Here is a 26,729-nt window from a genome sequence, read left to right on the forward strand (position 1 = left end):
TGACTCAAATTTAGCATCAGAATGAAGTTTTGGTACGTTATGACTGCATCCTGTCTCCTCTTAAACAGGCAGTCAGCTGCTTCATTTTCCCTGTGTGTGTGTGGACACATTTACGTATGTTGTGTCTGCATGTATATTTATACATACATGTTGTGGTAACATTTGAAAACATGTGAATTAGTAACCAAACCATGGATCCAACTCCGTCACCCTCAACTTCCTGTAACAGCTGTAACTGGTTGACAGCATCGCATGATCAATGATGGCGGTGTCATTGAGAGATAAACCAGTGCAAAAAAAAAATAATGATCAAATCTGACAAAAAGACCTTCAATCAGGAAGGATTTACTGTCCAAAGACTCCTAAAAGGCAGGCTTCTTTTCCTCTATCATCACACGCAACTGAAGGCAGCACCTGAAACTCCCGCCCATCACCCAGGTGGTTGAGCAGACAAGCACGTTTACTTTCGTGCTGAAACTAGACATTCGTGCACAATCTAACAGCTGCTCTGCTGCCGTGGTTGGGCCCAAGAATCAGGAACCATCCTCCTGTGTGAACTATGGTTCCGCCTCATGTCACCGGATAGCTTCAACTCCCGCGTCACCTGATACCCCCAGAACCTTGCTCTCTTGTCCAGATGTCAACCTGCTCTTTTATGTTTCTTCACACAGAAAAATCACAATGTAATCCAACAGAATTCAGCACAGGGTGTCAGAGAGCGAGCGGCAGAGAGGGAAACACACACAGGTGCTTTCAGGTTTCACTGCAGGTTTGTGGCGCTCGTGTTGTGTCGTGTAGACTTACTGTTGTGAGTCTGGATTCATTTTGAATGCAGTGCAAAGAAGTGCATGTATCAGTTATGCAGTACTGTGCACTCTTTCTGTACATGTTGGAAGACAGAGGAAGACCTTTTGCGTGCTTGTAAATCCGTCAGTTAGCGGTTATAAATCTGCCACAGAGCCAACTGCGTAATTACTGGGGGGTTGTAGGTGGATTTTTGTTCCTGGTTTGTTTGGGCCTGTGGTTGTTCATGTTTCTCGGTGGCATCGTGCTAACAGACAGTTTGCTGCTCCCAGAGCTGGATCCCCAAGATCATCAAGAAGCGAGTGTGCTCCACGTTCGTTGAGGACACTTTCAGGTAATTCATCTATTCTCTTCCTTGTCTAAAATGTAAATCATCTGCTTCATGAAATTGTGAAGACACATTAAGAATCAGAGTTTTAGTTGGGTTATAATGCAGCGAGGTTTCTTTTTCTGAGAAGGATCGGCCCATAATCCAGGGTGACGTATTTGTGAAGTCCAAACAGGAAGTTGGCATCGCCATGGAAACTTGGAACCAAAAAATAATAAATAAATGATGAATAGTATTATCTTTAGAAATGGTTGGGAGAGTCAACGATGTGCCAATATAAGACTTTAATTCCTAAAAACTGCATTATTACCAACCACAGACAGCAGATTGTGTTGTGTTGTGTGTGTTTGTCAGTAATGGAGCACTGTGTCAGTGTGGGGGTGTGCGGGAAATACATGACTCCTTGGCAACAGGGGACTACTTTGGTGCAGCCATCGTCACCCAGTGGAACAGCAGGCAGCACTCGTCTGAGTGTTCCACCGACGCCTACGGAGAGCTGGAGTTTGCTGGCGCTGGACGCAGACACAGCTATGTGAGTAACACACACACACACACACACACACACACACACACACACACACACACACACGAGGGGCATGTTTGACACATTAACATGAGATGAGATGAGATGAGATGAGATAATACTTTATTAGTCCTACAACCATAACTGGGAGTTTTGGGTGGTTCTGATTGGTTGTTGCTCCGTCCAAGTGCGTCCTACCGTCTGTTGTTCTGTGACTGCTGCAGAAATCTGGGGAATGAATGTGAAGGTTCCACCTTGTATCAATTGCATACGATGTAAAAGCAACACTCAGTCACATTTTACGTGTCTAATATCAAATTTCGCCGCTCACTGAAAATAAAATGTCAAATATTAAAATCAATAAAGCAGCTTTTCAGGCAGCACGGTGGTGCAGTGGTCAGCACTGTGGCCTCACAGCAAGAAGGTTCCGGGTTCGAGTCCCGGCTGCAGCACAGGATCTTTCTGTGTGAGTCTCCATGTTCTCCCTGTTCCTGTGTGGGTTCTCTCTGGTACTCCAGCTTCCTCCACAGTCCAAAGACATCAAGAGGGGACGAGGCTGATTGATACTCTAAATTGACTGTAGGTGTGACTGTGAGTGTGAATGGTTGTTAGTCTCTGTATGTTGGCCCTGTGATGGACTGGCGACCTGTCCAGGGTGAACCCCGCCTCTTGCCCGTTGATGCTGGGATAGGCTCCACCCCCGCGACCCTTACTAGTAAGGAATAAGCGGAAGACAACGATGGATGGAAAGCAGCTTTTCTCGCCACATAATGTTGAGTTCCAGCTCTCACCTGATGTGGACCTCTAGACCTGGACAGCTCAGTGGGAGCGTTGCTTTTACTGGCACACTGGACCTTTACCTCTGTTATTATTCATGTTTGAAGTCATGGCCAGGTGGCCCGGTGGAGCAGTGGTCCTCACTGTGGCCCCCCATCAAGAAGGTTGTGGGTGGAGCCCCGGCTGGAGCACGGGGTCTTTCTGTGTGAGTCTCCATGTTCTCCCTGTTCCTGCTGGGTTCTCTCTGGTACTCCAGCTTCCTCCCACAGTCCAAAGACATCAAGAGGGACCAGGTTAATCCAGACTCTAAATTGACCGTAGGTGTGGCTGGGAGAGCCAATGGTTGTCTGTCTCTATGTGTTGGCCCTGCCATGGACTGGTGACCTGTCCAGGGGGAAGGCTGCTGGGATAGGCTCCACCCCCACCACCCTGAACAGGAGAACATGGAGGGATGGATGGATGGAGGGATGGATGGGAGTTATGGCCTCAGTGTCCTTATGCGTCCTCATCAGTGGTCTTCTCTCTCTTGTCTCATGGTTGAAGTAAATAGGCTCCAATAAACAGCAGAGATGACGTGTAGATTTTTTTTCACCTGTCAGAGTGGAATGAGAAACCTGTTCTCTTCTCCGCTGTCTTCGCTCTGTTCAGTTTCTGCGGCTGTCATGTGACACTTCACCTCAGATCATCTACACCCTGATGACGACCCACTGGGGTCTGCCTACACCCAACCTGGTGGTATCGGTGGTGGGGGGTGAGGGTCACGAGAAGATCAAAACGTGGGTGAGAGACGTGCTGAGGAACGGGTTGGTTCGCGCTGCTCAGAGCACAGGTAAGAATGTAGCACGGAGCTAACAGCCATGAAGAAAACCACTCTGGCTTTGAGTATCCTTCAGGGGCTGGAAATATTCACAGGAACACACCAACATTTTTGGGAAACATGCTATTTTTTTCTCAAACAAGAAGATGGACACGTTTCTGTCCTCTGAGACCCTCAGAGACCAGCTGACTGCTAATTAGCTTAGCACATTGAATGCAAAACACCAAAAAAAACAACAGTCTTTTCCCTGATTGATGTATGAAATAAAGAAAATAAGAGAAGTTATATTTTAAAATCAGATTAAAAAACTAAGTTCTTCGACTCTGTAAGTTCTTCGACTCACTCTGTAAGTTCTTCGACTCTGTAAGTTCTGCTACTAATCATGTCCGACCCAGGAAGAGGGGATGAGTAGGATGACGGCTGGACACCCAACGTCCAGATCTATCTGATGTGTTTTGACTGAGGTATGACACCCGTTCATGTGCTAAGCTAACTCGCAGTCAGCTGCTCTCTGTCTGGTCTTGGGACTCTGGGGAGGAGGCTGGATAAACAAACACCTTCCTTCAATGATGCGACTCTGCCACACCAGCATCACAACCTGGTTCCGTCTGGTGCACCCAGCATAAATGGGCTGAACACAGTGAACATACAGTCCAAACCCACAGCAACGTATCCAAGTAAATGTCAATAATTGACTAAATCTGTACCAGGAGCTGCACAGGTAAAGGTGAAGAGAAACAGAGTATGGCTAACAACTACTTACCCGTGAAAAAGCAACTTAAACCTACATGTGCAACTCGTACTAATGTCTGCACACACGAGGAGCCAATCAAAACACACTCCAGTGTGTGTGTGTGTGTGTGTGTGTGACTGGTTCAGTAGATTTCCGATTGTCACACCTGAGCACACCTGTATTTTATCACACAGAATGTGACAAACACACCCACAAGACACACAGAGGCGCTCCGAGCTCCAGACACTGCTGACCAGCCTCTAACACTCACAACCAACCGTTTTGATGCAGCGCTCTGCTGAGGAGGAAAGAATCTGACATGAACTCATTCTGCTGTCCTGACTGGTGCACTTCCTGCTGCCAAATCTTCCACATATTAAGATAATTCATCAAAAGAATGTCTTAAATGCATTTTTGTGAGTTTACTCTGTACATATACTTAACCTGAACACCCCCCCAAGCTTCGCTTGAGAACGTACGTCAGTACATACATGGAAAAGCACATCAGTCTGGTTTCCGTGCGTGTTGGAAGTGTTTCCTCTTGCTGCAGGCTGCACACGCTTGATGCGGGTTCATTAACACACGCACAGTCACCAGCATTTTTACTGCACTGACTCCTGCAGTCTTTGGTGGGTCGCTCACACACACAGTCCTCAGCCATGAGCTGCAGTCAGTGCTTGTCTCCCTGCTGGTGCCCAGGGGCCTGGATCCTGACAGGGGGTCTGAGGGAGGGCGTGGCCCGCTGCGTGGGTGAGGCGGTCAGGGACCATGGGGCCGCGGCTCCAGCTCCCTCCCAGAAGAAAGTGATAGCGGTGGGCCTGGCACCCTGGGGGCTGGTGCACAACAGGCAGCAGCTTGTCAATGCACAGGTACTCATCATGCAGTACACATACCATCAGCTCGTACTGCACTTGTACTCCTCTATACTGCACCCAGGGCTCTGCCTCATCCTGCACTGTGACTACTTGCAGATACAGTTACAACAGTACTTAGTTTTACCTTGAATACGTAGTTCTGTACATCAGAAGTCTTGTTAACAGGACAGCTGCTCGATAGCATGATAGTTGATCATGTTAGCAAATTATGAGCTGATTGGATTTATTTTTGCTTCTTTTTTTTGTGCAAAATTAGGGAAAAAGAATAAGAACTGGAAATCAGAGATAGAACCTGCTCAGACTGAGTCAGCTGTAGAAGCTGCGTGTCACGAGCGTGGGATGCTGCTTCTTTCCTTCCTCCTCTGAGTCCAATGCGAGCTGGACCCGAGGTGGAGTGAATTTTACAAAGAGCCTTTAGTCAGGGGAGAGATTCACCTGTTTCCTGCACGGGTGAGGTCTTCTCTCTGCTGCCAGGATAGAATGAGAGGAGAAAACGATTCATCTTTTTCAGAAAATGAATGGAAATGACTATTTTAAGCTCAGAAATTTGAGATGAAACAAGAATAAATGCACGTTTGAGGAGAGGAGACTTCATATGTATGACAGAGGATGCTTGAAGGAAGAGGACTGCTCACCCCCTTTTCGCTTTTGTTCAGTCTTAAAGATGACGTTGCTGTCTGTTCCTCATGTGAGGAATTGCTGCCACGGGTTGTTGTTGTTGCCACTGACTTGATCAGCTGATGTGTGAGATTTCTACTGAGGAATGAATCCTCACAGTCGCTCCTGTGTTGTGTGTGTAAAGGGGAGCTTCCCAGCCCGCTACTATGTCCAGAACACGTCCCGTGACTCCTGCTGCCTGGACAACAACTGCCAAGCTTTCCTCCTGGTGGACGATGGGAGCACTGGCTGCCGGGGAGGGGAAAAGGCCTTTCGTGCAAATCTGGAGGATTACATTTCTCACCAGCGCACTGGCATTTGGGGTGAGACACAAACACACAGCACTGTCGTGAACAAAGGTGGCCTTTTAAGCTCAAACCAGGAAATCCCAGCTGCTAATGTGGTTGAGCCTCATGTTCAGTCTTCTACATGGAGCTGCAGTTGTCTCAAGACCACACAGAGCTCCAAACGTCCCCTCTCACACAGGAGAGGATAAACCAGAGTGTGAAGGGCTTGTTGGCTGAACAGAGATGATAGTAGCAGAGCAGGAGGGTGCAGCTCCAGGGCGGAGCTTAAACTGGAGGTTCAAACAATGGAAACAACGGTGCTGGGCAGTTACAGACACTGTAGATGACGGAAAATTAGAGCATTTCTGATTTTTGTCTTTGTTTCATCTAAAATTTCTGTCCAGATTTCTTTTTCCTCTGACTAACAGGTTGTCCTGTTCCAACAGGTAGTGGCAGTATTGAAATCCCTGTACTGTGTATGCTCATATCAGGAGACGCCAGCATGCTGGAGGTGAAGACACCCACTACTGCATTCTCCAGTACTTGAACTGGACAAAAGAGTTTGAGTCCCTATGCCTAGAAGTAATAGAGCTGACCCAGGACATATCTTTATATATATATATATATATATATATATATATATATATATATATATATATATATATATATATATATATATATATATATATTTGTACAATATACTTATAATAATACAGGTGTATCGCTGTGTGTGTGTACAATGTGTGTTTATACTTCTACTCACTGTCCTTTCAGTTATGTTTGAAGCTAAACAAGTAACATGCTAACAATTACATTCTGGCCCCCAAGAGAACATGTGAGTCCAACAGTGACCCAGCAGGGATTCGATCAGAACCAGGACCAGTTAGAAATATAAACGGGGAGCAGCAAGCTAACGTGCTGCTGCTAATAGCAAAGAACTTACTGATGAAGCATCAGAACCTGCAGTTAGCTACGACACTAACATGAAGCCAGTCGAGAGGGTTTTTTTTCACTTTTCCAGAGGGTTCTAAAGTCCTTCAGTACTGGGTCTTGTACTTGGTTGTTATCTGAGTCTCTGGAGACTGTACGAGTTGCATCGGTGAATATTTTATTGTGAGATTTGAAAGTTTGATCATGTCGAATTTTTATGGCTCCGCAGAATATTCAGTATATTCAGGACATGCAAGTGAATATTCAGCCGGTGATTTCCTCTTTCCTCCGTCGCTCCGTTTGTCCTTCACAGCGCCAGCATACTCCCAGTTGTCTGGAGCTCACAAAGACACGTTTCCTCATCCTCCATCACTCTTTTGAGACTCCAGAATGCAGGAAGAGCCAGCCATGTGTACGGCTGCCCACTCGCTGAATATGTGAGGGGAGGCTTTGAACACAGCAGCGACGTCTGCGAGACAGGGCAGAGCCCACATCCTGTCTATCTACTTGTGCTGTCCTTTTTCTGAAACCATAAATCAAGAAATGCTGAGGACAAGTCAATTGAAAGGCAAAGATTTAATCAATGATAAAGATAAATGTTGCGCATTTTAGTTTAATTTTGCCCCGATAAAGTGTTCATTTCTACAGTGACTCAGAAAACACTCATGGAACCTCGCGTTTATTTGAGCTGCAGCCCTCAGATCCTGATATCATGGGTCGCTTCATGTTAGTTCATGCTCATTTTTCACTTTTAAAAAGAAACACCCAGTTACATCTTTGATTGTATGACTCAGTGTGTAATTGAGACTTTGAGACAAAAGTGATGGACATCACCAGGATGAAGTCACCCTGGTGAGATGTAAGAAAAGAAATGAAAATAATCTGTCCTTTGTTTTGTGTATCTGTTCTCCCGCTCAGAGATTAGATGCCTCTCTGAGGAAATCTACACCCTGGCTGGTTCTTGCTGGCACTGGCCCAGCTGCAGACCTTATCAGTGAGCTGCTGGGGGTTCTCCCCCCTGTTCCCCTCAGCCCCACCTCTCCTTCAGCTGAGGGGGACGCAGTGAAGAGTCTCAACACAGACCTCCGTGACAGGGTCTCCGACAAGGTCCGGAAGTACTTCCCAGCTGAAGCTGAGCTGGAGAAACTGGTGGACAATGTGAGTCAGACAGCACAGGTGCTATTGTGTGTGTGTGTGTGTGTGTGTGTGTGTGTGTGTGTGTGTGTGTGCGTGTGTGCGTGTGTGCGTGTGTGTGTACACACATTACAGGGACATACTGAGCACTTGAAATGCTGTCATGAGGCGGGATTACAGCCCCGCCCACTGTGCTAATCTGTAGATGATGCTTGGTTCTTGAATTTGATTCTGTGGGGTGTAGATTTACTTCCTGTCCTTTCTCTACCCTTGTGTGTGTGTGTGTGTGTGTGTGTGTGTGTGTGTGTGTGTGCAGGCTCTGAGTATTTTTCAGAACAGAGAACTTATCACTATTTTCCACGGGGAACAGGAGGGTCACGATGATTTTGATACAGTTCTCCTCAAAGCCTTGGTTAGAGGTGAGTTTCATGTAAACTTTGTCAAGAGCATCACAAAGGCCTAAACTACTACTACTACTAATTAATATGATTAGTAGAACTCTGTGCAACCACAAGGCACCGCTGTGACTTTCATCTTCTAGATGTCTTCAGGACTCTCATCAAAGATTTGACCATGTGGGGACCAGATACTAGTGTTTTGGGTTTAATGGTGAAATATCAAACATGGCCGCCTCACCGCGGCGATAAATAAAAACTCAGTCTTCACGGTTCACCATCACCGAGTTCTTAAATTGTTTCTCACCAAAGTTTTGAGATGAACCATCTGTTGCCTCCAGGTGGCGCTGTAGAAGTAAGCAGCAGTGCAACATGAACTGTTTGGTGGAGGTAAAAATTACACCAACACGCCTAAAAACGAGGATGCTGGCTTGCTTTGGAAAGTTGTGTCCAGTCTTGTCATGAACAGCCCGGCATTCTCGTGAGCTTCACATGGCCCACTCAGTCGCGAGCAGAAAATAATTTGCATTTTGGCTCAGTATCCCTACATGTGGTTTTGTTTCTCTCACATTGCATAACATGGAGGTAATTCCCATCAGCCTCATTGTGGCTTTCATTCCCCTTGTGTGACTGCTCTGCATGGAAAGAGAAAAATGGTTCATATATGGTCACACACACACACACACACACACACACACACACACATATAATATATATCACGGGATACCTTAGTTTTCCATATTCATGTCCTTTATGAGTGTATTTTCTCCATAGCTCTCTAACACAAACACCTAGTACCATATAGTAGAAACACATGTTCCTCTGTGTGTGTGTGTGTGTGTGTGTGTGTGTGTGTGTGTGTGTGTGTGTGTGTGTGTGTGAAGCTAGTAAACGGGTATCCAGTGAAGCTAGTGAGTACACTGAAGAGTTGAAACTGGCCGTGGCCTGGAACCGGGTGGACATCGCCAAGGCTGAGCTCTTCAATGGAGACATACAGTGGAAGGTCTGGATATTCATGTTTGACTGAGGTGTAACAACACTTCCTGGTACCTGGATGAAAAAAAGTCCTTTATTGCTGCTACCATTTGTAGGTTATTTCTTTTAGCACCGTTTTAATAAGTGTGAGGGTCCTTAGATGCCGTGTGCTGTTTGTGAGTTTAGGAAGATACCATCCAGTGGTTGTTTGGCACCAAATTGTACACTGAGCCCCAGGGATGCTGCAGTGGTGCATGGGGGACTGCAAAGCTACAGAACTGTAATATGCAGGTCTTCCTGCCCTGTTCGCTAGACTTGTAGGATTTCTTTCCAACCACCTATATGACCACACAAGTTGATCACTGTAGTTCAGTGAACTGTAGTCACTTTTAGTAAAAGTAAACATGCGGTAAAGGTCTTTTACCACATGATTTTTGTCTCACTAACCCAGGGGAACAGACGGTACAGTTCTATGCTTCATACTGCTGATAACATGATTGTTTTTGCAGTACGAGGACCTGGAAGACTCCATGACAGATGCTCTGATCAATGACAAGCCCCAGTTTGTGCGTCTGTTCTGTGAGAACGGTCTGAATATCCTGGACTACCTGACGTATAGGCGCTTGGAGAGCCTGTATCGCTCGCTGTCTGATAGCTCCGTGGCCTACATTCTGCTCCAGAGGCGCCTGAATGAGAGGCAGGGCCTGGCTGGATCCCAGCCCACCCTGGATGGAGGTGTGACGGTACCACTGAAAAGTCCCCAGAGCTCTCTGTCTGAACCCACTTCAGCCAAGGAGCTCAGCTTGTATGAGGTGAGGAACATGTGCACTGGTTTAAAAACAAGTTTAATTCTAGCTCTGAAGACCAAGCAGATTTAAACAAAATCACACCCGTTAGCATTAGCTTACATATCGTTTCAATCAAAGATGGACAAAAAATTTGATTCAGAGCTTCTGACACATTTTAGTCGGGCCATCGAAACCCTTTGCTTCCTGTGCAGTGCAGGTTTCAGCCCGATTATGTGACAGATACAGCCAATTGCTGTTTTCTATCTATAATATGGACAAAGGAGGAGTTGTAGGTGTGTGTTTTTGGACCAAATGAAATCTTTTGCACAGTCAACCACAAGGTTGTAAAGGTGAAGGTCCCCAAATGATCCTCCACAAACCTCACAGTTGCTGGCATCAGTCAGACTTATTTATATTTCTATGCAACAGAAAGTAAGCTATATTCGCACTGGAGACACTTTATCAGAGGCCCTGGTGTTCCTCAAGGGTCCATTCTGGGTCTTCTCCTTTTCAACTTACATCTCATCTTCAAGTCCATCTGTTGGTGTGCAAATGTAAGCTGATGATACAGTTATACACACACAACATCCACAACTGCCTGCTGACAACCAGCTGATGCCCCGCTCTTCACCCACAGTTGTTGTTTGTTGATGAAAAACTTTAGATGGCATCAGAACTCAAAAACTGTTTTGTTTGTTTTGTTTTTTTCCTGTTTATTGATTATCGTTACATGGACACACGATGGTTGTGGAGGTAGTACTGATGTGTTGACGCTGACGCAGGTATCCCGCCTGCTGTGGGACCTGATGGGCGATGTCTGTCAGCCTTTCTATTATGGCCCTCTGGGTCTGGACCACAAAACCACCTCCCGGAAGGCCCTTAAGGTCAGTGAAAAGGTCTTGATGGGGACTTAATATGCTTTTAATTATTTTCTCATGATCGTGTTTATGTATAATGTTACTATATATGTTAATGTTAAATTCTGCAAAAGTTTCAAGTACAAACCAAATACTTTTTATCTCTGCAAAGTTTTTAGTCCGTCGTGTAACTGAAGTCTTTCAACCAGGAATTTGAAACTGTGAATGATGCAAAGCTACTAATTACATGTATACACACATGTATACTCACAAAGTATGATAATACTGTAGATCTGTCGGGATCTGATGACATCACCAGCGCCTGTTGACTTTCTTTCAGCAAATCAACAAGATGTTGCAGGGGGAATGTGTGTACCGGAACCAGCGCTGCCTCTCCCCCTGGGCTGCCCTCTTCATCTGGGCAATCCTACAAAACCGCAGTGAGATGGCGGTTTATTTCTGGGAGATGGTGAGAATCCAGCTGCGGGGCAATCCCTCTCTTTTGCTCAAAATGTATCAAATATGGCTTTAATTTAGAATTACTTCACCAACCAGTTGATGGTGGGGTCCACAAGTCTGTCCAGAGTCCAGAGGACATGTGGTGAAGACTTTGAAGGTACTGAACAGGAAAAGTCTGCCTCGTTGGACAAAATCATGAAAGCTTTAACTGTTAAATGTTTTATCCTTAAATGCAGTCTTCCAGACTGGAAGGAAAGCCTGCTGGTGGTTTTGAACAAGCTGGGAGATTCTCAGCTGCAGGAAATAAATATCAGAAGTGAGGAGTCACAAGTACACGCCTGGCCTTGCTTCCTGTTTGTCGGATTAATTGAGGCCGACAGCAGTGGTTCCCAACTGGGTCAGGTGGCCATTTTGAAGGGGGCTGAAGTGGCGTGTGTGGAAGGGCACACAGATTTTTTTTTTTTTTATCTTGCACTTTTATTTGAAAGGATGTGTATGTGATACAGTTACCAGAAACACGTTGTAAAAGGACTTGGGTGAAAGAGTTTTGGCACAACGTGGATGAACATGGCATTACAGCAAAGCTGAGCTTTGACGTTTTTGGTTTAAAATGTCATTTAATCAGCATTTCATTCAATATTTGTGTAAAATGTTGTCTGAATCAGCCCACATTATATTGTTAATTTATTGCCAAAAACATCATCTTGTCTGAAGTCGCAGGATCTTTCTCCACCATCGTGGAGTGGAGACATAAAACATCTGATCATGGAACCCACCGAAGTTATGAGTTAACGCTCATACTCAGTGTGTGTGGGGGGATGAGGAGCGATCCTGAGTTTCTGGATTTAAAAACCTTATCAAGTTGCTGTGAGAAGCTTCAACTGACCTGCATGTGAACGTTGCAGAAATCTTTATTTCAGGGTTGACTTTTTTGTTTTCACACTCTGGTTGCTGTGTGCGTGTGTGTGTGTGTGTTGTGTTCCTTGACAGGCCGGGGAGTCGGTGCTGAGCGCCCTTGGTGGTTGTAAGATGCTGAGGGAGCTCTCGAAGCTTGAGAGTGAGACTGAGAACAAGCTGGCCATGAAAGAACTGGCACAAAAGTTTGAGAATCTTGCACACGGTGAGCTGGACCCCCCACTGCCCCTCACTGTGTGATTCCGCTGCAAGCAAAGTCAAAGAAAATACCAACCACACCCCACACTGAAGTGAATTTTTCCCTCACAAATAGGTGTTGAGCCCAAAAAGACCCGTTTTCTTTCTGTGACTCCAGAATGCAGGAAGAGCCAGCCACGTATATTCAGCACCAGACCACCAGATGGTTTGCTACATGGAACCATCTGGGATCCCTCCACAGACATTGGGAGGACAATTCCAAGAAGATTGGAGGGCCCATCAATTAGTGTTCATCGGGATCTAATTTCAACCAATCAGATCAACAAACTCATGTAGAAGCCAAAGCGAGTCGGTAGAAGAGCAAAAACATCGCTTCCATGGAGAAAAGTGATTAACTTGAAGCCTGACAAGAAGTTCTGGTGTGAGTTTACACATCCAGCTGCCTCGCAAGTGAAGGGTCCACGTGGCCAGCAACAAAAAACAACAGCACAAGTGTCCGTTAACACACACTCAGGAATCCCCAAGCACTTCGACTGAAGCTGAAAACCAACAACGTCAACGGTCAGCCAGCTCGGATCAAATTATCCGTGGATTACTGAGCACGCGGCTGGACAAGGACGACATGGATTAGCTGTCGGTCTCCATCGGCTTCAAGCTAAATCTACCTGGCTGGCTCTTTCTGCATTTTAGATTCACAAAGAAGTGTCTCAAGATCGGCAAAATACTAGGGTTGACAAAACACCTGGTTAATCTTTAGTAAGATGCAAAATATGTAATTAATGAGACTAATTTTTATTCACCTGACAGCTCTGAAAACACACTTTCAAATCAAAAAGTAGCCCCTTGCGAGCCGTCTATACGGATTAATTGTGATGGCTCCAGAAACATGTTTTTGGTTACCAAGCCATTAGGAAGGACTAGAATTTGGCCTTGATGGAGAAGGGCAACGATAATGTCCGTGTGTGCTCAGATGTTTTCGGGGAGTGCTACCAGAGCAGCGAGAGCCGCTCCTTCACTCTCCTGATCAGGAAGTCTCCGGTGTGGGGCGGAGCTACATGCCTACAGATGGCCACGGCGGCTGATGCTCGCCTCTTCTTCAGCCATGACGGTGTCCAGGTAGAGATGCTGTCCTTCCCCGCTCCTCCTCTTCCTCCTCCTCCTGGCTGACTGGTGAGAATAAGTGCTGCTCTCTGCTCTAGTCTCTGCTGTCTCAGATCTGGTGGGGTGACATGGAGAGAAGCACCGACGTCTGGAGGCTGGTTCTCACCTTCTTCCTGCCCCCCCTCCTCTACACAGACCTGATCAGCTTCAGGTCAGTGTGAACAGCTCTTCATCAAATGGGTTCACTTTTGTAACTGGAGCTCCTTGCCATCAGTGAATCTGTGTTTGATTCGTATCGCCTTAGCAACTCACTTGTGTTGAAGTACTTTAGTGGTAAATTAATGGAGCCCCAAATCAGTGATTGGTAAACAGCTTTACTGGGCTTCATGTGAAGGAAATCCTTTTTGCTCAAGATTTCTTCCTGCGTGCAAAAAAAATTGTATTTCAATAAATATTGGAAACGATATCTTCAGTCAGTCAGAGGATTTGAAAGGGATTCAAAATGAGAGCGATGTGTGTCACAGGGACCAGGAGGAGGAGGTCAAGTCCTTGGAGGTCTACCACGGCAGAGACACTGACAGTCTGGATGGGAACGATGCCACTGTCTTCTCTCTCGCTGACATTGTACAAAAGTAAGAACGCGTGACTTGTACATGAATCACGCTCAGCCTTGTATGACAGTTTCCCTTGTCCGTTTTAACAAAACATTCTGGTTTGTTTCATCTGGGATTAAAGTGAGGAGGAAACGGAGGAGTTCATGGCTCTGAAAGAGAGGCTGAGAGGTGGGTTTACGTCAGCACTACCGACCCTCTACCTTGCAGAAAACTTCCTTCCTGACTTCTTGCAGGTCAGCGAGCTGATTGGCTCTGACGCCGGCTCCAGCCTCAGTCTCTGCGACACTGTAAGAATGATCTAGTTTTAACTTTGAGAAATTAGTATCCAGGCTCCCTGAAAATTTGACTGAAAGATGAGGAAGTTTTGTACTGGTCCGGAACAAATGAACTTTCAGAGTAAAAGACACTCGATCATCACTCATTCGTACTCGAATCCTTTAGTTTCAGTGACCAAAGCTTTTCAGTACAACTGAACTATGAAGAAGTTAATTTCACCAGAAAAGTTCAGTTGTTTTGAATCATCAAAAAGTGCTGTGCTTTAAATGCATTCAGCTAAACATTTAAAGTGGAATGTTTTAACTTTATTGAAGTTAAAACCTTCGGTTCATTTTCACAGTGCTTTGCAAGCACAACAACGAAGATGAAAGTCGTCCTTTCTAGGGAGACTCTGATCTTAACAGAAGCAAACGTAGGAAATCGCTTGGGAATTTTGCCATCAGTGTCTTTACTTTTCTAGCTTAATGAGCTAAATTCGCTGTAGTCATCGTGATGATATCAACATCGTACAGTCAAACTTGCAAGTGGTATAAATTCTTAGTTGTTTTGTTCTTGATGTTTGAAGGAAATGGACCAAAGACGAAGGGCATAGCCTCATCAAATCAAGCACTGCATTGCTTCTGTTGTTAAACTGTTTTGGACTGAAAAAATAAATCAGCAGCGTCTAAAACGAAGACAGCTGTACTGTGACCATTTAGTTCACAAACTTCAAGACCTTTTTAGCCCTCAGTTTGGTCTTACAGGCAGGAAGCAAAGCCTGACGGGGATCTTTTGAGCTCGGTTATTAGAACCAAAGCAAGTGTGACATCACCTTCAGTTGGTGGACTCTTCTTTTTAAAGCCTCAAGCTAACTTTGTTCTTGGCAGACGCACTCAGATGTTACATTCACAGGTTCTTCTTTCTTTATCAATTGTGTGTACATTTACACCCTCAGTATAAACCTGCTCAGTTTCCACAAAATGACTATTCAAATCCGGCAGCACCTCTGTTGATCAGATTCAGTGGAACAGACAGACAGCTGTTGACGATGTTGAGTTCTTGTGAGGACCTCATAAATTTGTGAGCTGCATGACACAATGCTGTCGTCATTGTTGTTCTCATCCTCGAATCGTTCTCATGTTCCCTCACTTCCCTTCAGCCTCTTTGCCCTCCAAGCGGCCGTTCATCGTGTCCCGCTGGAGGCAGTTCTGGTTCGCGCCTGTCACCTCGTTCCTGGGCAACGTGCTGATGTACTTCCTCTTCCTCTGCCTGTTTGCCTACGTCCTCTTGGTGGATTTCAAGCCCCCGCCCCCCGACGGCCCCGCCACTCTGGAATTTGTACTTTACTTTTGGGTTTTCACATTAGTGTGTGAGGAGATCCGGCAGGTTAGTGACATCACCAGCAAGCACGCAGTTTATAGACTTGACTTGGATTGAACTGAGGACTTTGATTGATAGGTGGGCGGGAGGAGATGGTGGGTGGTCGGATGATCCGAATAAAAGATTCCAGGGAATCTTGCACATGTTACACTCACACGCAACTCACACATGCTACTCACACGCTACACTCACACGGAACTCACATGCTACACTCACACACTACACTCACATGCTACTCTCACACACTACACTCACGCTACACTCACACGCTACACTCACACATGCTACTCTCACACGCTACACTCACACGCTACACTCACACGCTACACTCATATGCTACACTCACACTACTCACACGCTACATTCACACGCTACTCTCACATGCTACACTCACATGCTACACTCACACTACACTCACATGCTACACTTCACACACTACACTCACATGCTACACGTCACACGCTACACTCATATGCTACACTTCACACGCTACACTCACATGCTACACATGCTGCTATGTCTGATCTTAGGAGCGCTAACCCACGTGATCGTTCATCGCGGTCGAGCCATTAACCGTCGAGCTCAACGACCTCTTTGAATGATGTATTAAAACTTGTGAAATTTGACTCATCATCATCATCATCATCATCATCATCCTCACGAATACCATAATATCATTTTTAAGAAACAGATTTCTTGTTTATTTCATGAAGGCATGAGGAGATGATTAACATTAAGAGCAATGGAAGTAATCAGCAAAATGTAAGTTTAGTTTCATGTCTTTTGAGCAAATCTACTGTAGGAGTTATTGAGAGTCCACGTCAATGTAACATCAGTACGCTGCTATTCCTACTGCGTACTTATCCCTAATACTATAAACACTGTAGTTCTACTCTTTTCTCCTCAGTAGTTTCTGTCCTGTATTTTCTAGTCTGATGTGCCTCCGAATTGGATAAATCAGTTCCTCGACTGTACTTCCTGAAGCTTGCTGAGTGCTTATTGGCTAGCAAATAACGTCACATACACACTTCTCTCACTCCTGATAACGTCACTCTCTGGATGACAGACCTTCTTCGTGGGCAGTACCTTTGTCATCCAGAGGATCCGAAACTACATCCAGGACGTGTGGAACAAATGTGACATCACAGCCATCTCCCTCTTCACCCTGGGCCTCTGCTGCAGGTCAGCGGGAGGCCTTTTTCTTTGTCTGATTGTGTAAGTTAATAGTGTTATATGTAAACATGTGTCTGACCTTCTGTTGGCCCTCTTTTGTTTTCCAGAATGTTTCCCTGGTCGTTTGAGTTCGGTCGAGCTTTGATGGCCATAGATTACATGGTCTTCACACTGCGTCTGATTCATATCTTCGCCGTCCACAAACAGCTCGGCCCCAAGATTATCATAGTTGGCAAAATGGTAATGGAACACAACAATAACACTCACAAGTCACAATGTAAGAGCAGAGGGAGGTCAATCACCCCAAAACTCACAAGGAAAATAGAAAAACATTATGGAAACTTATCACTGAGGATAAATTCACAGAAAAAGAGAAATTTGTGGCAAAAAAAAGTTTCCTGTCAAATTGTAGAGGCCCTCTGAAATTTGACAGATCATTCTTTTGGAGTTCATGTGTTTTTATTGTCGTTCTCCCCTGCATGGAACATACCAAAGTACCATCATATCTTCACTTAGTTTGTCCCACTGTGCTTTGTCCTCATTGGAGCATTGATGCTTCCATAAAACTGATGTAGAACTATATCACACCGTATTGATATTCTAGCGCCTTCTGTAAGTGTTGCAGTAAATTTTGCATATATTGCAGTATATGATTATAGTGTCATATAATAATAATAACATATCACCAATGTATATTATTTTTCAATAATCAAAATTTAGTGAGATCATTAACAGTGCAACTCTCCAAATATTGTTCTAATAATCAAGGGTGAAAGTGGCTTAAAAGTCTTGCCAGAACTGTACACAGGCCCTGCCAAAGCAGGTGGCCAGCAGCCGAGTTCTTTGATTTTGCCCTCTGTTTTTTTTCTTTCTCTTTTTTTCGTTCCATCAAAGCAAAACACGTGTGGTTTTAACCAATCAAAACTAACAATGCTGGTAACGTGAACCACGTGTCCGTCTGTCAGCCAACCAGAAACGCCTCGCATGCAGAGATGCGCTCATGGGCACGACTCCGTGTCAAGTCGGTTTCACACTGAACGCGCAAGGCGCAGGCTGCGCGGGGGAAGTGCTGTGACGTCACATGAGCGCAAACCAAGCCCAGCAACTCGGTAGCGCTGCACGTGCTTGTGCCCCGTGCCGCATCTGCCGCGTTCAGTGTGAAACCGCCTTCAGACGTCGTTTTCTTTAGTTGATATGGGATTTTGACAGCTCCCTTCTCCTCTCTTTTTTACCGGAACTGCGTTCCAGCCCGTTCCTGCTCACTTTCACCCCTGCTAATAATGGAAGGTTTGAATGAAACAGTGTGACTCCAATTCGTCCACTGAGTTGCCAACATAGTCTGATATACGCATTGCTCCACTACCCAGCTAACACACAGCAAGTTGTATTTTCAACTCTATGTTAAAATTCTTCTCAAATTATGGAAAGTATTGCAAAATATCACGATAAATCTATAATCGTAGCCCATGCAATTGTAATTGTATCGTGTCAACTTGTATTGTATCATATCGTAACATATCGTATCCTGTCGAGTATCATATTGTATTGTATCGTGTCATCTTGTATTGTATCATATCGTTACGTATCGTATCCTATCGAATGGTATCATATTGTATCGAATCGTATCATATCATCTTGTATTGTATCATATCGTAACATATCTTATCATATTGTATCATATCGTATCGTAATATATCATATCTTGTAGTATCGTATTGTATCGTGTCATATTATATTGTCTTGTACGATATGACATGGTATCGTATCGTATCTTGAGGTTCCCCGTCGCCACCCAGCTGTTATACATGTCCTCCATCAAACAGGAAATGACATCAGAGTCACGATAAATGGTTTCTGACAGTAACTAACCTGTAAAGCATTCACGTTCAGGGGATCTGATTGTTGGTAATGAGGCTCACTCTCATATTCGTGGTACCAGCTGAGCATGAACGTGAACGTGAGGCACAACTATCCTGCCATGTTGGTGGCAAAGGTTGAATCGTCCAATCCACTCATAACTGTTATTAATGTCCCAGTCTTGACCTTAAACCACAGCCTCGTCTCTGGTCTCTCTTTGCCTCCCTCAGATGAAGGACATTTTCTTCTTCCTCTTTTTTCTGGCCGTGTGGCTCATGGCCTATGGAGTAGCCAATCAGACGCTCCTCTACGCTTATGACCCCCGTCCTAACTGGATATTTCGCCGTGTGTTCTACAGACCATACCTGCACATTTTTGGACAAATTCCTATCAATGAAATGGATGGTGAGTGACTCTGTAGAGCATCGGGACCTTTGGCTCCATCAGGGTTTTTGACCTGGAGAGATGTGGCATTTTGTTAAAATCTATAAAAGATATAATCTCAACAAAAGATCTATTATTTATGTATTTATTTACAGGGACAGACATAGTAGATGGCAAGCTGACATCAATCATCTGATGCATGTATCACGACGTCAGCAGACACTCGTCCCTAGAAGCGTGTCAGTGCAGGGGCGGAGGCTGAGGGGTGTCCAGGGCAACGCCTGATATCTGATTGGCCCCTGAGTGTCATTTTTTTGACATTGTTCCAAATGAGCATCTCATTGATTGGTGCTTTGTGCTCGACCCCCAGCATCGTCAGATTGGGGCAGTTTCTGACCCATTCGGAGCTACTTGGCACTCCTTGCTCTGCTCAGACACAGGCTGTGAAGGCAGCGCATTCATGTCCAGATACAAGTCCTCTGTCACTGTTTGTCTGTTTCTCAGACCTCCCTGAAGGAACCTTGTCCACCCACCACAAGCCCCATCACTGATTGCGTGAAAATCAAACACTAATATAGAAAACAATGAAACAATGATAAATCATACATACGTGTAAACTCGCCTAAACTCACGTATCCTGCAGTCACATCCTGTAGCCCATTTACAAACACACACAAAATCATGCACTCATCCACAAGTTTTTATTCCATTCTTCTCTGTTGTGATGTTGATAATTGCACGCACCCTCCATGGCGTTTGTAAAGTGCTTGCAGAGCCGTGCTTACGCCGAGATATTCAGCGAACTGCAGTTCTTCTGGAGGAGTTGAAATGAGGCACAAACTAGAGCAGAGATGAAAGGATGCTTAATCACATGAGCACAGAATTGACAAAAGCTCAACATCAGATTGTTCGAAAAGAAAAACCCTGGTGAGGTGCATGTTGAACATGTCGATGCTGACCTCTCCACTGATCCTGGTACAGCTGATAAGTTGGGGGAAGTCAACTGCACGAACAACTCCACACTGATAGAGGCGGGAGAGGAGCCCTGCCTCAGCACCTACGCCAACTGGCTGGTTGTTATCCTGCTGGTCATCTATCTGCTGGTGACCAACATCCTGCTGGTCAACCTGCTCATTGCCATGTTCAGGTACACTCAGACTATCCACCCATAGCTGCCCCCCCCCCCCCCAGCACATTTCAGATGGGCATGATCTTCTTCTTTGTGTCCGCAGCTACACCTTCTCTAAGGTCCAGGAGCGCAGTGACACCTACTGGAAGTTTCAGCGCTACAACCTGATAGTGGAGTACCACTCCAGGCCTTGCCTGGCCCCTCCCTTCATCATCATCTCTCATCTTCATCTCTTCATCAAGAGATACATCCGCCGCATCCCCTCCGTCAAGGGCAAACACTTTGGTGAGAGTTATTTGCAGAGACACTGGGCCTCAACCACGATACGTTCTTAAGCTCCAATTAGTTCTTACATAAAGAGGACTTAACTTAGCCCTCAGTTTAGTCTTACAGACAGGATGTAACAGTACAGTTTTTACAAGCCTGAGCGATGGCAGTTAGTACAGGTTACTGGGTGGCATGGCTCAGGGGTAGAGTGGCTGTCTAGCAACCAAAGGGTCGCTGGTTCGATCCTCGACCCCAGTGACCATGTCCAAGTGTCCTTGAGCAAGATACTGAACCCCTAATTGCTCCTGGTGAGTAGGTTGGCACCTTGCATGGTAGCCTCCACCATCATTGTGTGAGTGTGTGTGTGAATGGTGAATGAGATGACACTGTAAAGCTCTTTGAGTGCTGCTAAGGTAGAAAAGCGCTCTATAAAATTGAGTCCATTTACCATGAGTCCATTTTAGAGGTACAGAGCTGCAGGGATGAGGTACCCTTGAAAGGCCAACCCAGAAGTTCTCATCGCCATGGTTCCCTCCACCGAAAGCTAGCTGGATGTGACATTAGATGTCATGAAAATCAGCTGTGTGGCACCTAAAGGTTTATGAGACTGAGGTTTGTTCTACAAATGAACAGAGCTAACATGACGTGAACAAACTACCCCGCAGACGCACCACTTCGCCGTATCACACACCTTCTGTTCTCTGTGTGACAGATCAACATCTGAAACAACCTCTGTCGTCTCGTTTAGCCACTTGTGAGCAAGCACTGATCATAAGACACTTAAACGCTTCACCATTTATTTACTTAAAATTTGTCCTTGTTGAAATTTCCAACATGGAACTTGGAACTTGATTTCTGACCGTGCCTCTCTTCAGATGTTCCTCAAGCTTTGCTTCCTGTCTGTAGATGGATGGTTTAAAATGAATGAGGTCCAGTGGCATCGTGGCAGCAGGCAGGCCACATGCACGTGTGTCTATGCGCACCTGCTTCCAGTCACCTTTACCGATCTTCTCCGTCCTCAGTCCTGGAGCTGCGGGGCAGAAAGGCCAGCCGCCTCAACACATGGGAGGCGATCCAGAAGGAGAACCTGCTGTCAGCTCAGAACAAAATTCAGAGGGAGAGCGACAGCGCACGGCTGAAGCGCACTTCTGTTAAGTAAGACCCGACTTTATACTGTAGGATTTGTCAGGATTTATGCGTTCTAGTGAATTCCTGTGGTTTAGGGGCAGGACGTTATGTGACATCACAAAATATAAAAGCAATCCCATCGTAATGTGATGTCATTACAACTACATGCCCCACCCTCTCATCTTTTAAGGGACTGTGGGTTTCATGGCATCCAGGCATGTCCCTGGTGTGTGCTGTTAAACCACTAGAGGTCAGCAAAGGTTAGATTTTCAGGAAGTGTTCATTTGCTCTTGAATGTTACAGGCATGTGTATCAGTCTGTCTGCCTGTAATGTGTGTTTCTGCTAAATGTGACGAACAGCTGTCCAACATGTGATCGCTCGTTCTTTGAGGTCACACGTTGGACCGCGTCAGTAGGGTTCTGTTGGTCATCAACTTGTTGTCAGACTGACATTTGAGATCAGCCAGTTCAGATGTGTGTGTGTGTGTGTGTGTGTGTGTGTGTGTGTGTGTGTGTGTGTGTGGGCAGGGTGGACAGTGTTCTGAAGCAGATGGCAGAGATCCGTGATCATGACCGGAGGTTGCGGCTGCTGGAGGCAGAGGTGAGGAACCCTCACATCAGACCCATTCAGCCTGAAGGTCTGACCTCACCATCAGCTGATACTGCAGTCTGGGCTCTTTCAAGTTCTTTCATCTTTGCTCTTAAGAAACCTCTTGTCAGTAAACTCTGTCAGTCTGCGATAGACCGTCGGCCTCCGTACTACAGACACCCTCCTTACAAACTCTGGGTGGATTTACTGATTTATTGCAATGGAAACTCCACCTCATCCTAGTGTGTCCCTCCTAGATGGAGTACTGCTGCAGCGCCCTCATCTGGATGATGGACGCACTGTCCCAGAGCAACGTGATCAAGGCCGACCGGCCCCCTCCAGTCTTAAGAGGTAACGTTATTGAAACAAATGATCATGAAGTTGTTAAGTCACAGCGAGATTTTCAGCCAAATGAGACGAAGATATCACTTTTATGTTCACTAACAGGATACAGTTGAACCTCAAATAGAGGGGAATTATCGCTGGCCCTCCACAACAGTAAAGCAGAGCAAGGACATGTTGTATCCAAGAAGTAGCAAGAAGCCTCATGTCATGATTTGATGCTTTTAGCTTCCAGATGTTCAGATGGGCAGCATCTGGACCAGCAGCCAGTACATCTGTGGTTTTCTGTTCCAGTGAAGAATTTAATCACATGCATTTTTCCTGTCACAGATCTGACTCCACTGTCTCCAAGCTGACCCCCCAACCCCAGCACTGTACACACACACACACACACACACACACACACACACACACACACACACACACACACACACACACACTTTTACAAAGTTTACTCAGGGCTGTTGTGTCTAAGAGCTGTTTGCTTTAACAGAATTTCATTTTTTTTTATTTGTTTCTTGTGTTTCTTCTGGTGTTTTGTTTTTTTTAAAAGAAGAGAAATATGACACTTTTCTACATTTGTGTAATCTGTTCTGCTACAGAGATTTTTTTTTTTTTAATTCGGCCGCTGCCATTTTCCAAACTTTGAAATGTTCAACTCTCCAGCAGGATTTTTCAAGCAGAACTTGAAGTCCTTTGATTCTATTAGCAGTGGCTGCACTTTGCTCCACTTTGTCTTTGTTCAGAATCAGAACAGCTTTATTGTCACCAAGGGATGGAGCCCAAGGCCAAATTAGTACACTCACTTGCCTGATACAGCTCTCACAAATAGTCACAATTATTCCTGGTTGGTTATAATAATGGCACACATCAGAATTAAACAAAGCACATATACATTTGACTGTGTATGTACGTTAAACCTGAGCAGTCCGTTGTTCGAACGGAGTTAGAGAGAGTGTGTGACATTAGACATTATCTTGACATTAGCAAACGCATTCGATTCGACTTCTGGTATCTCTTCAAATCTAAGTATCATTCAAGGTCATCCCTTCAGTTTTCTCTGCACTCGAGGCCACTGTCCTGCTCCAAAGGAAAACAATCGTTTTCCTCTAGATCATCTGTGAAAGGTTTATCCTGAATGATACCTGCCAGGAAGTCTGATGAATTTCTTCCGTGTGGTTAATTTGGTGAAACTGTCCATTCGAACCCAAACCCTGTAAGATGAGCCGTTGCTGCTCACCCTCGAGGGAGCGGACCAGTGAGCTTTCACAGAAAAGCAGAAAACTGCAGAAGAATTTAGTCATGACTTTGAGGACATATACATATTCAGATTTACATCAGCCACAGTGGTGAATGGACAGTATTTATACTGGGCTTTACTGGTCTACAGAGCACAGACTTTAGAAACCATCCACGCACACTCATACGCTGCCGTATGAGTGTGCCTGAGCCTGAGCCACAGCCACCATGCAGCCAATAGAAACTTTTGTCACTGTTGGTTGGAGTGAAAATGAGGCTTAGTGTAACAAACGAGGCAACAATGTTGCTGGAGTGTGAGCAGAAGCTCTGCAGCATCATTTCACTTCATCAGTAGTTTTATATCAAAGAGGTGTATCTTTCTTTTAAACTATTCTTCCCTGTGTGAGCGCATGAGGGAGCTAAGACCTGCTGAATGCTAGTTAGCTTAGCATAATGACTGGTAATCATATTGAAAGACAAAACTTTTACCGTTTTAGTTCATACCCTCAAACACCAATCTGCTACATGGCTACCTGAAGTCGTTCAGGGTCAGTTGAACATGCAATGACTGGTTTAAGGAAAGTGCATAAAAACTGAACAAGAGGAAACTTCCATGAGGTGCGACTAAAGATGATTGAAGACAAGAATGATCAGAGGGCAACAGGAAAACAAGCACCATTCAGAAACGTGTAGTTTATACTGGCAAACCACATCAAGTGTGAGCTGGACACAAAAAAATCAGCTTTATAAACAAAGTCTGTCGGAGAATTCCAAATTTTGGACCCTCAGCAGATTACACAGCCGTAGTGATGCTAATATGGACAAAGAGCATTTGGGGCAAAGTGGCCCCTCACTAGCATTCATTGTGCTAACCTAACTAGCAGTCAGCTGGTCTCTGAGGGTCTCGGCTCCCTAATCCAGCACACGGGAGAGGAGGGTCTCGGTCCTCCTGTCCGGCGTGTTCTCCTCTGACAATAAATCAAATTCCTACAAAGTGAAAGAGTCACATGCACCAGAAGAGAATTATCAGCAAGTCTGTAGGTCCCTACTGAGATTCTTGGCCTCTATTTTAACTCTTTGTGTTGGTTCTCCATGAACTCCCACGTCAGCAGGCCGAGGCGAGAACGTAGAGGAAGAGTCAGTGACGGCCAAACCAAAGGTGCGAGACGGGGAACCCAAAGCTGCATTCATCAACCTGACTCAAAAGAAAAGTGAAGAAAATAACTTGGTCGCTGATCAGGCTTCATCAAACTTGTCTAAACTAAGATCAAAGCGTCTCAGGTAGAAGTTGTAATACTAAGCTCACTCGCGTAAAAACCATTTTCACTGTGGGGATTTTCACGTGTGTTTCTGTACACCAGTACACTGTCTATACCTCTGCTTCGGTTTTATTCAAACAAAGTCTTAATAAAGATGATTTTTACACCACCACGGTGCAGAAGTGGTTCCGTTTTACGTGAGAACCTCTCCTTTCTCCGTCCGGAATCACCTGCTTTAGTGCACTAAAGGATTCTTCAGTTCTGTTCTTCAGGGACTAAGTTCCAGTCTTGGAGGGGCAAGTCCAGGTCAAGGGTCAAGCCTTGCTGTCCCACAGACGTCCTGCTCTCAGCAGCATCCAGTTAGTCTGCGTCATGTGAACGGTCTTCCTGCAGTCCATTGAAAAGCTGCACCAAAGTACCTGAGACTACATATCAAAGTTAGCTCATCAGTTGTGGAGTTGGATTTTATTTTTACACTTTTAAAGGCCACACAATACAACTTTGAAATGTAAATACAACCAGGAAAACAAACTTGTTTCACCTTACGAGCTTCTTGCACCGCTGGAGTGATGGAGGGGCTCTAAGGGTTTATCTTGCTTCATTCTTAATAGTTAACAATGTGTCAGAAACAACTGGAGGGAATTTTCTTTTCAAAATTTGGCACAAATGTCCACTGAAACTCCAGGACGAGCTGAAAGGATTTTGGTGGTCAAAGGTGAAAGGTCACTTTTATCTCTCCTGATCATAAACCCCTGGAACACCTTGAGAAACCATCTAGAACTGCAGTACAAACAGCCACTGGACCACAAGGATCAGCAGGGGCCGTTTGGGTTGTAGACTGTTGCTTTCCTTTGTCTTCGTCTGGAGCCTGGAGATGAGACGGAGCTGATCAAGCAGCAACAGGATGAGCCCACATGAGCATGGCGTCAGATCCTAGCTGATGCCAGCACCTCACAATCAAACGCTGCTTGAAATGTCTGCTTTGGGATTCCTCCACTTTTATAACGTCCTCAGACGTCCTCAACAGATGGACAGGTGACCTGCCCAGGGTGACCCGCCTCTCCCTCAGAGACAGCTGAGAGGCTCCAGCCACCTGGAACCCTAAACAGGATGAGTGGTTGATGATGGATGGCTGGCAGGAGAACGTCTGAGATTATTATTTGACGCCTGTCCCTATACGAGCATTTAACAAACAATCCATCCTTCTGTGTGAGTTTCCACCTGGAAAAAACACTCGCCGTCATACCTGAATGGCGACCCTCAACCCTGATCTCCAGAGAACGTCACTTTTATGACATCTGAAATGTAGATGCAACCATTAGAAGTACGAAACTGAAGTTAATAAAAGAAGCACAAGGCTAACATCATGTTGTGAGCGAACTACTCCGCAGACACATGACCTTAACGTCACAACTACTAGCTTAGCACAACTTAGCATTTTCAGCATTATGTTCTGCAACAACCTCTGTTGTCTCGTTTAGCCACCTGTTAGCAGTCTTCAATTTTGAAGCGCTAAAAAAAAGACTTCTGAAATGCATGACACATTTATTTAAGACGCGT

The 26,729-nt window shown here is 45.3% G+C and overlaps 1 protein-coding gene across 3 annotated transcripts in view; it reads left to right on the forward strand.

Annotated features, from left to right (window-relative positions):
- Window positions 1-23,112, forward strand: part of trpm4a (transient receptor potential cation channel, subfamily M, member 4a) — a 29,505-nt gene extending 6,393 nt beyond the window's left edge. Inside the window, exons 2-28 of one of the 3 annotated variants that reach the window (XM_086184781.1) lie at window positions 1,077-1,138; window positions 1,487-1,664; window positions 3,081-3,261; window positions 4,682-4,851; window positions 5,660-5,837; window positions 6,248-6,312; window positions 7,650-7,889; window positions 8,182-8,284; window positions 9,145-9,263; window positions 9,745-10,047; window positions 10,806-10,907; window positions 11,221-11,349; window positions 12,330-12,459; window positions 13,423-13,568; window positions 13,652-13,764; window positions 14,078-14,185; window positions 14,289-14,335; window positions 15,582-15,808; window positions 16,869-16,984; window positions 17,083-17,215; window positions 19,063-19,237; window positions 20,198-20,363; window positions 20,449-20,630; window positions 21,635-21,767; window positions 22,269-22,341; window positions 22,587-22,680; window positions 22,777-23,112. In XM_086184781.1, coding sequence (XP_086040907.1) covers window positions 1,077-1,138; window positions 1,487-1,664; window positions 3,081-3,261; window positions 4,682-4,851; window positions 5,660-5,837; window positions 6,248-6,312; window positions 7,650-7,889; window positions 8,182-8,284; window positions 9,145-9,263; window positions 9,745-10,047; window positions 10,806-10,907; window positions 11,221-11,349; window positions 12,330-12,459; window positions 13,423-13,568; window positions 13,652-13,764; window positions 14,078-14,185; window positions 14,289-14,335; window positions 15,582-15,808; window positions 16,869-16,984; window positions 17,083-17,215; window positions 19,063-19,237; window positions 20,198-20,363; window positions 20,449-20,630; window positions 21,635-21,767; window positions 22,269-22,341; window positions 22,587-22,680; window positions 22,777-22,787 — 3,684 coding nt within the window. In that variant the 3' untranslated portion in view covers window positions 22,788-23,112. Of the gene's footprint in view, window positions 1-1,076; window positions 1,139-1,486; window positions 1,665-3,080; window positions 3,262-4,681; window positions 4,852-5,659; window positions 5,838-6,247; window positions 6,313-7,649; window positions 7,890-8,181; window positions 8,285-9,144; window positions 9,264-9,744; window positions 10,048-10,805; window positions 10,908-11,220; window positions 11,350-12,329; window positions 12,460-13,422; window positions 13,569-13,651; window positions 13,765-14,077; window positions 14,186-14,288; window positions 14,336-15,581; window positions 15,809-16,868; window positions 16,985-17,082; window positions 17,216-19,062; window positions 19,238-20,197; window positions 20,364-20,448; window positions 20,631-21,634; window positions 21,768-22,268; window positions 22,342-22,586 lie in introns of all 3 variants that reach the window. The other 2 variants (XM_086184780.1, XM_086184779.1) reach the window with 2 other exon arrangements.
- Window positions 23,113-26,729: the final 3,617 nt, after the last annotated feature.

Source organism: Aulostomus chinensis, chromosome 18, assembly GCF_037954235.1.
Source record: "Aulostomus chinensis isolate RoL2024-O1b breed Wild chromosome 18, RoL_Achi_v1.0, whole genome shotgun sequence".
NCBI lineage: Eukaryota > Metazoa > Chordata > Actinopteri > Syngnathiformes > Aulostomidae > Aulostomus > Aulostomus chinensis.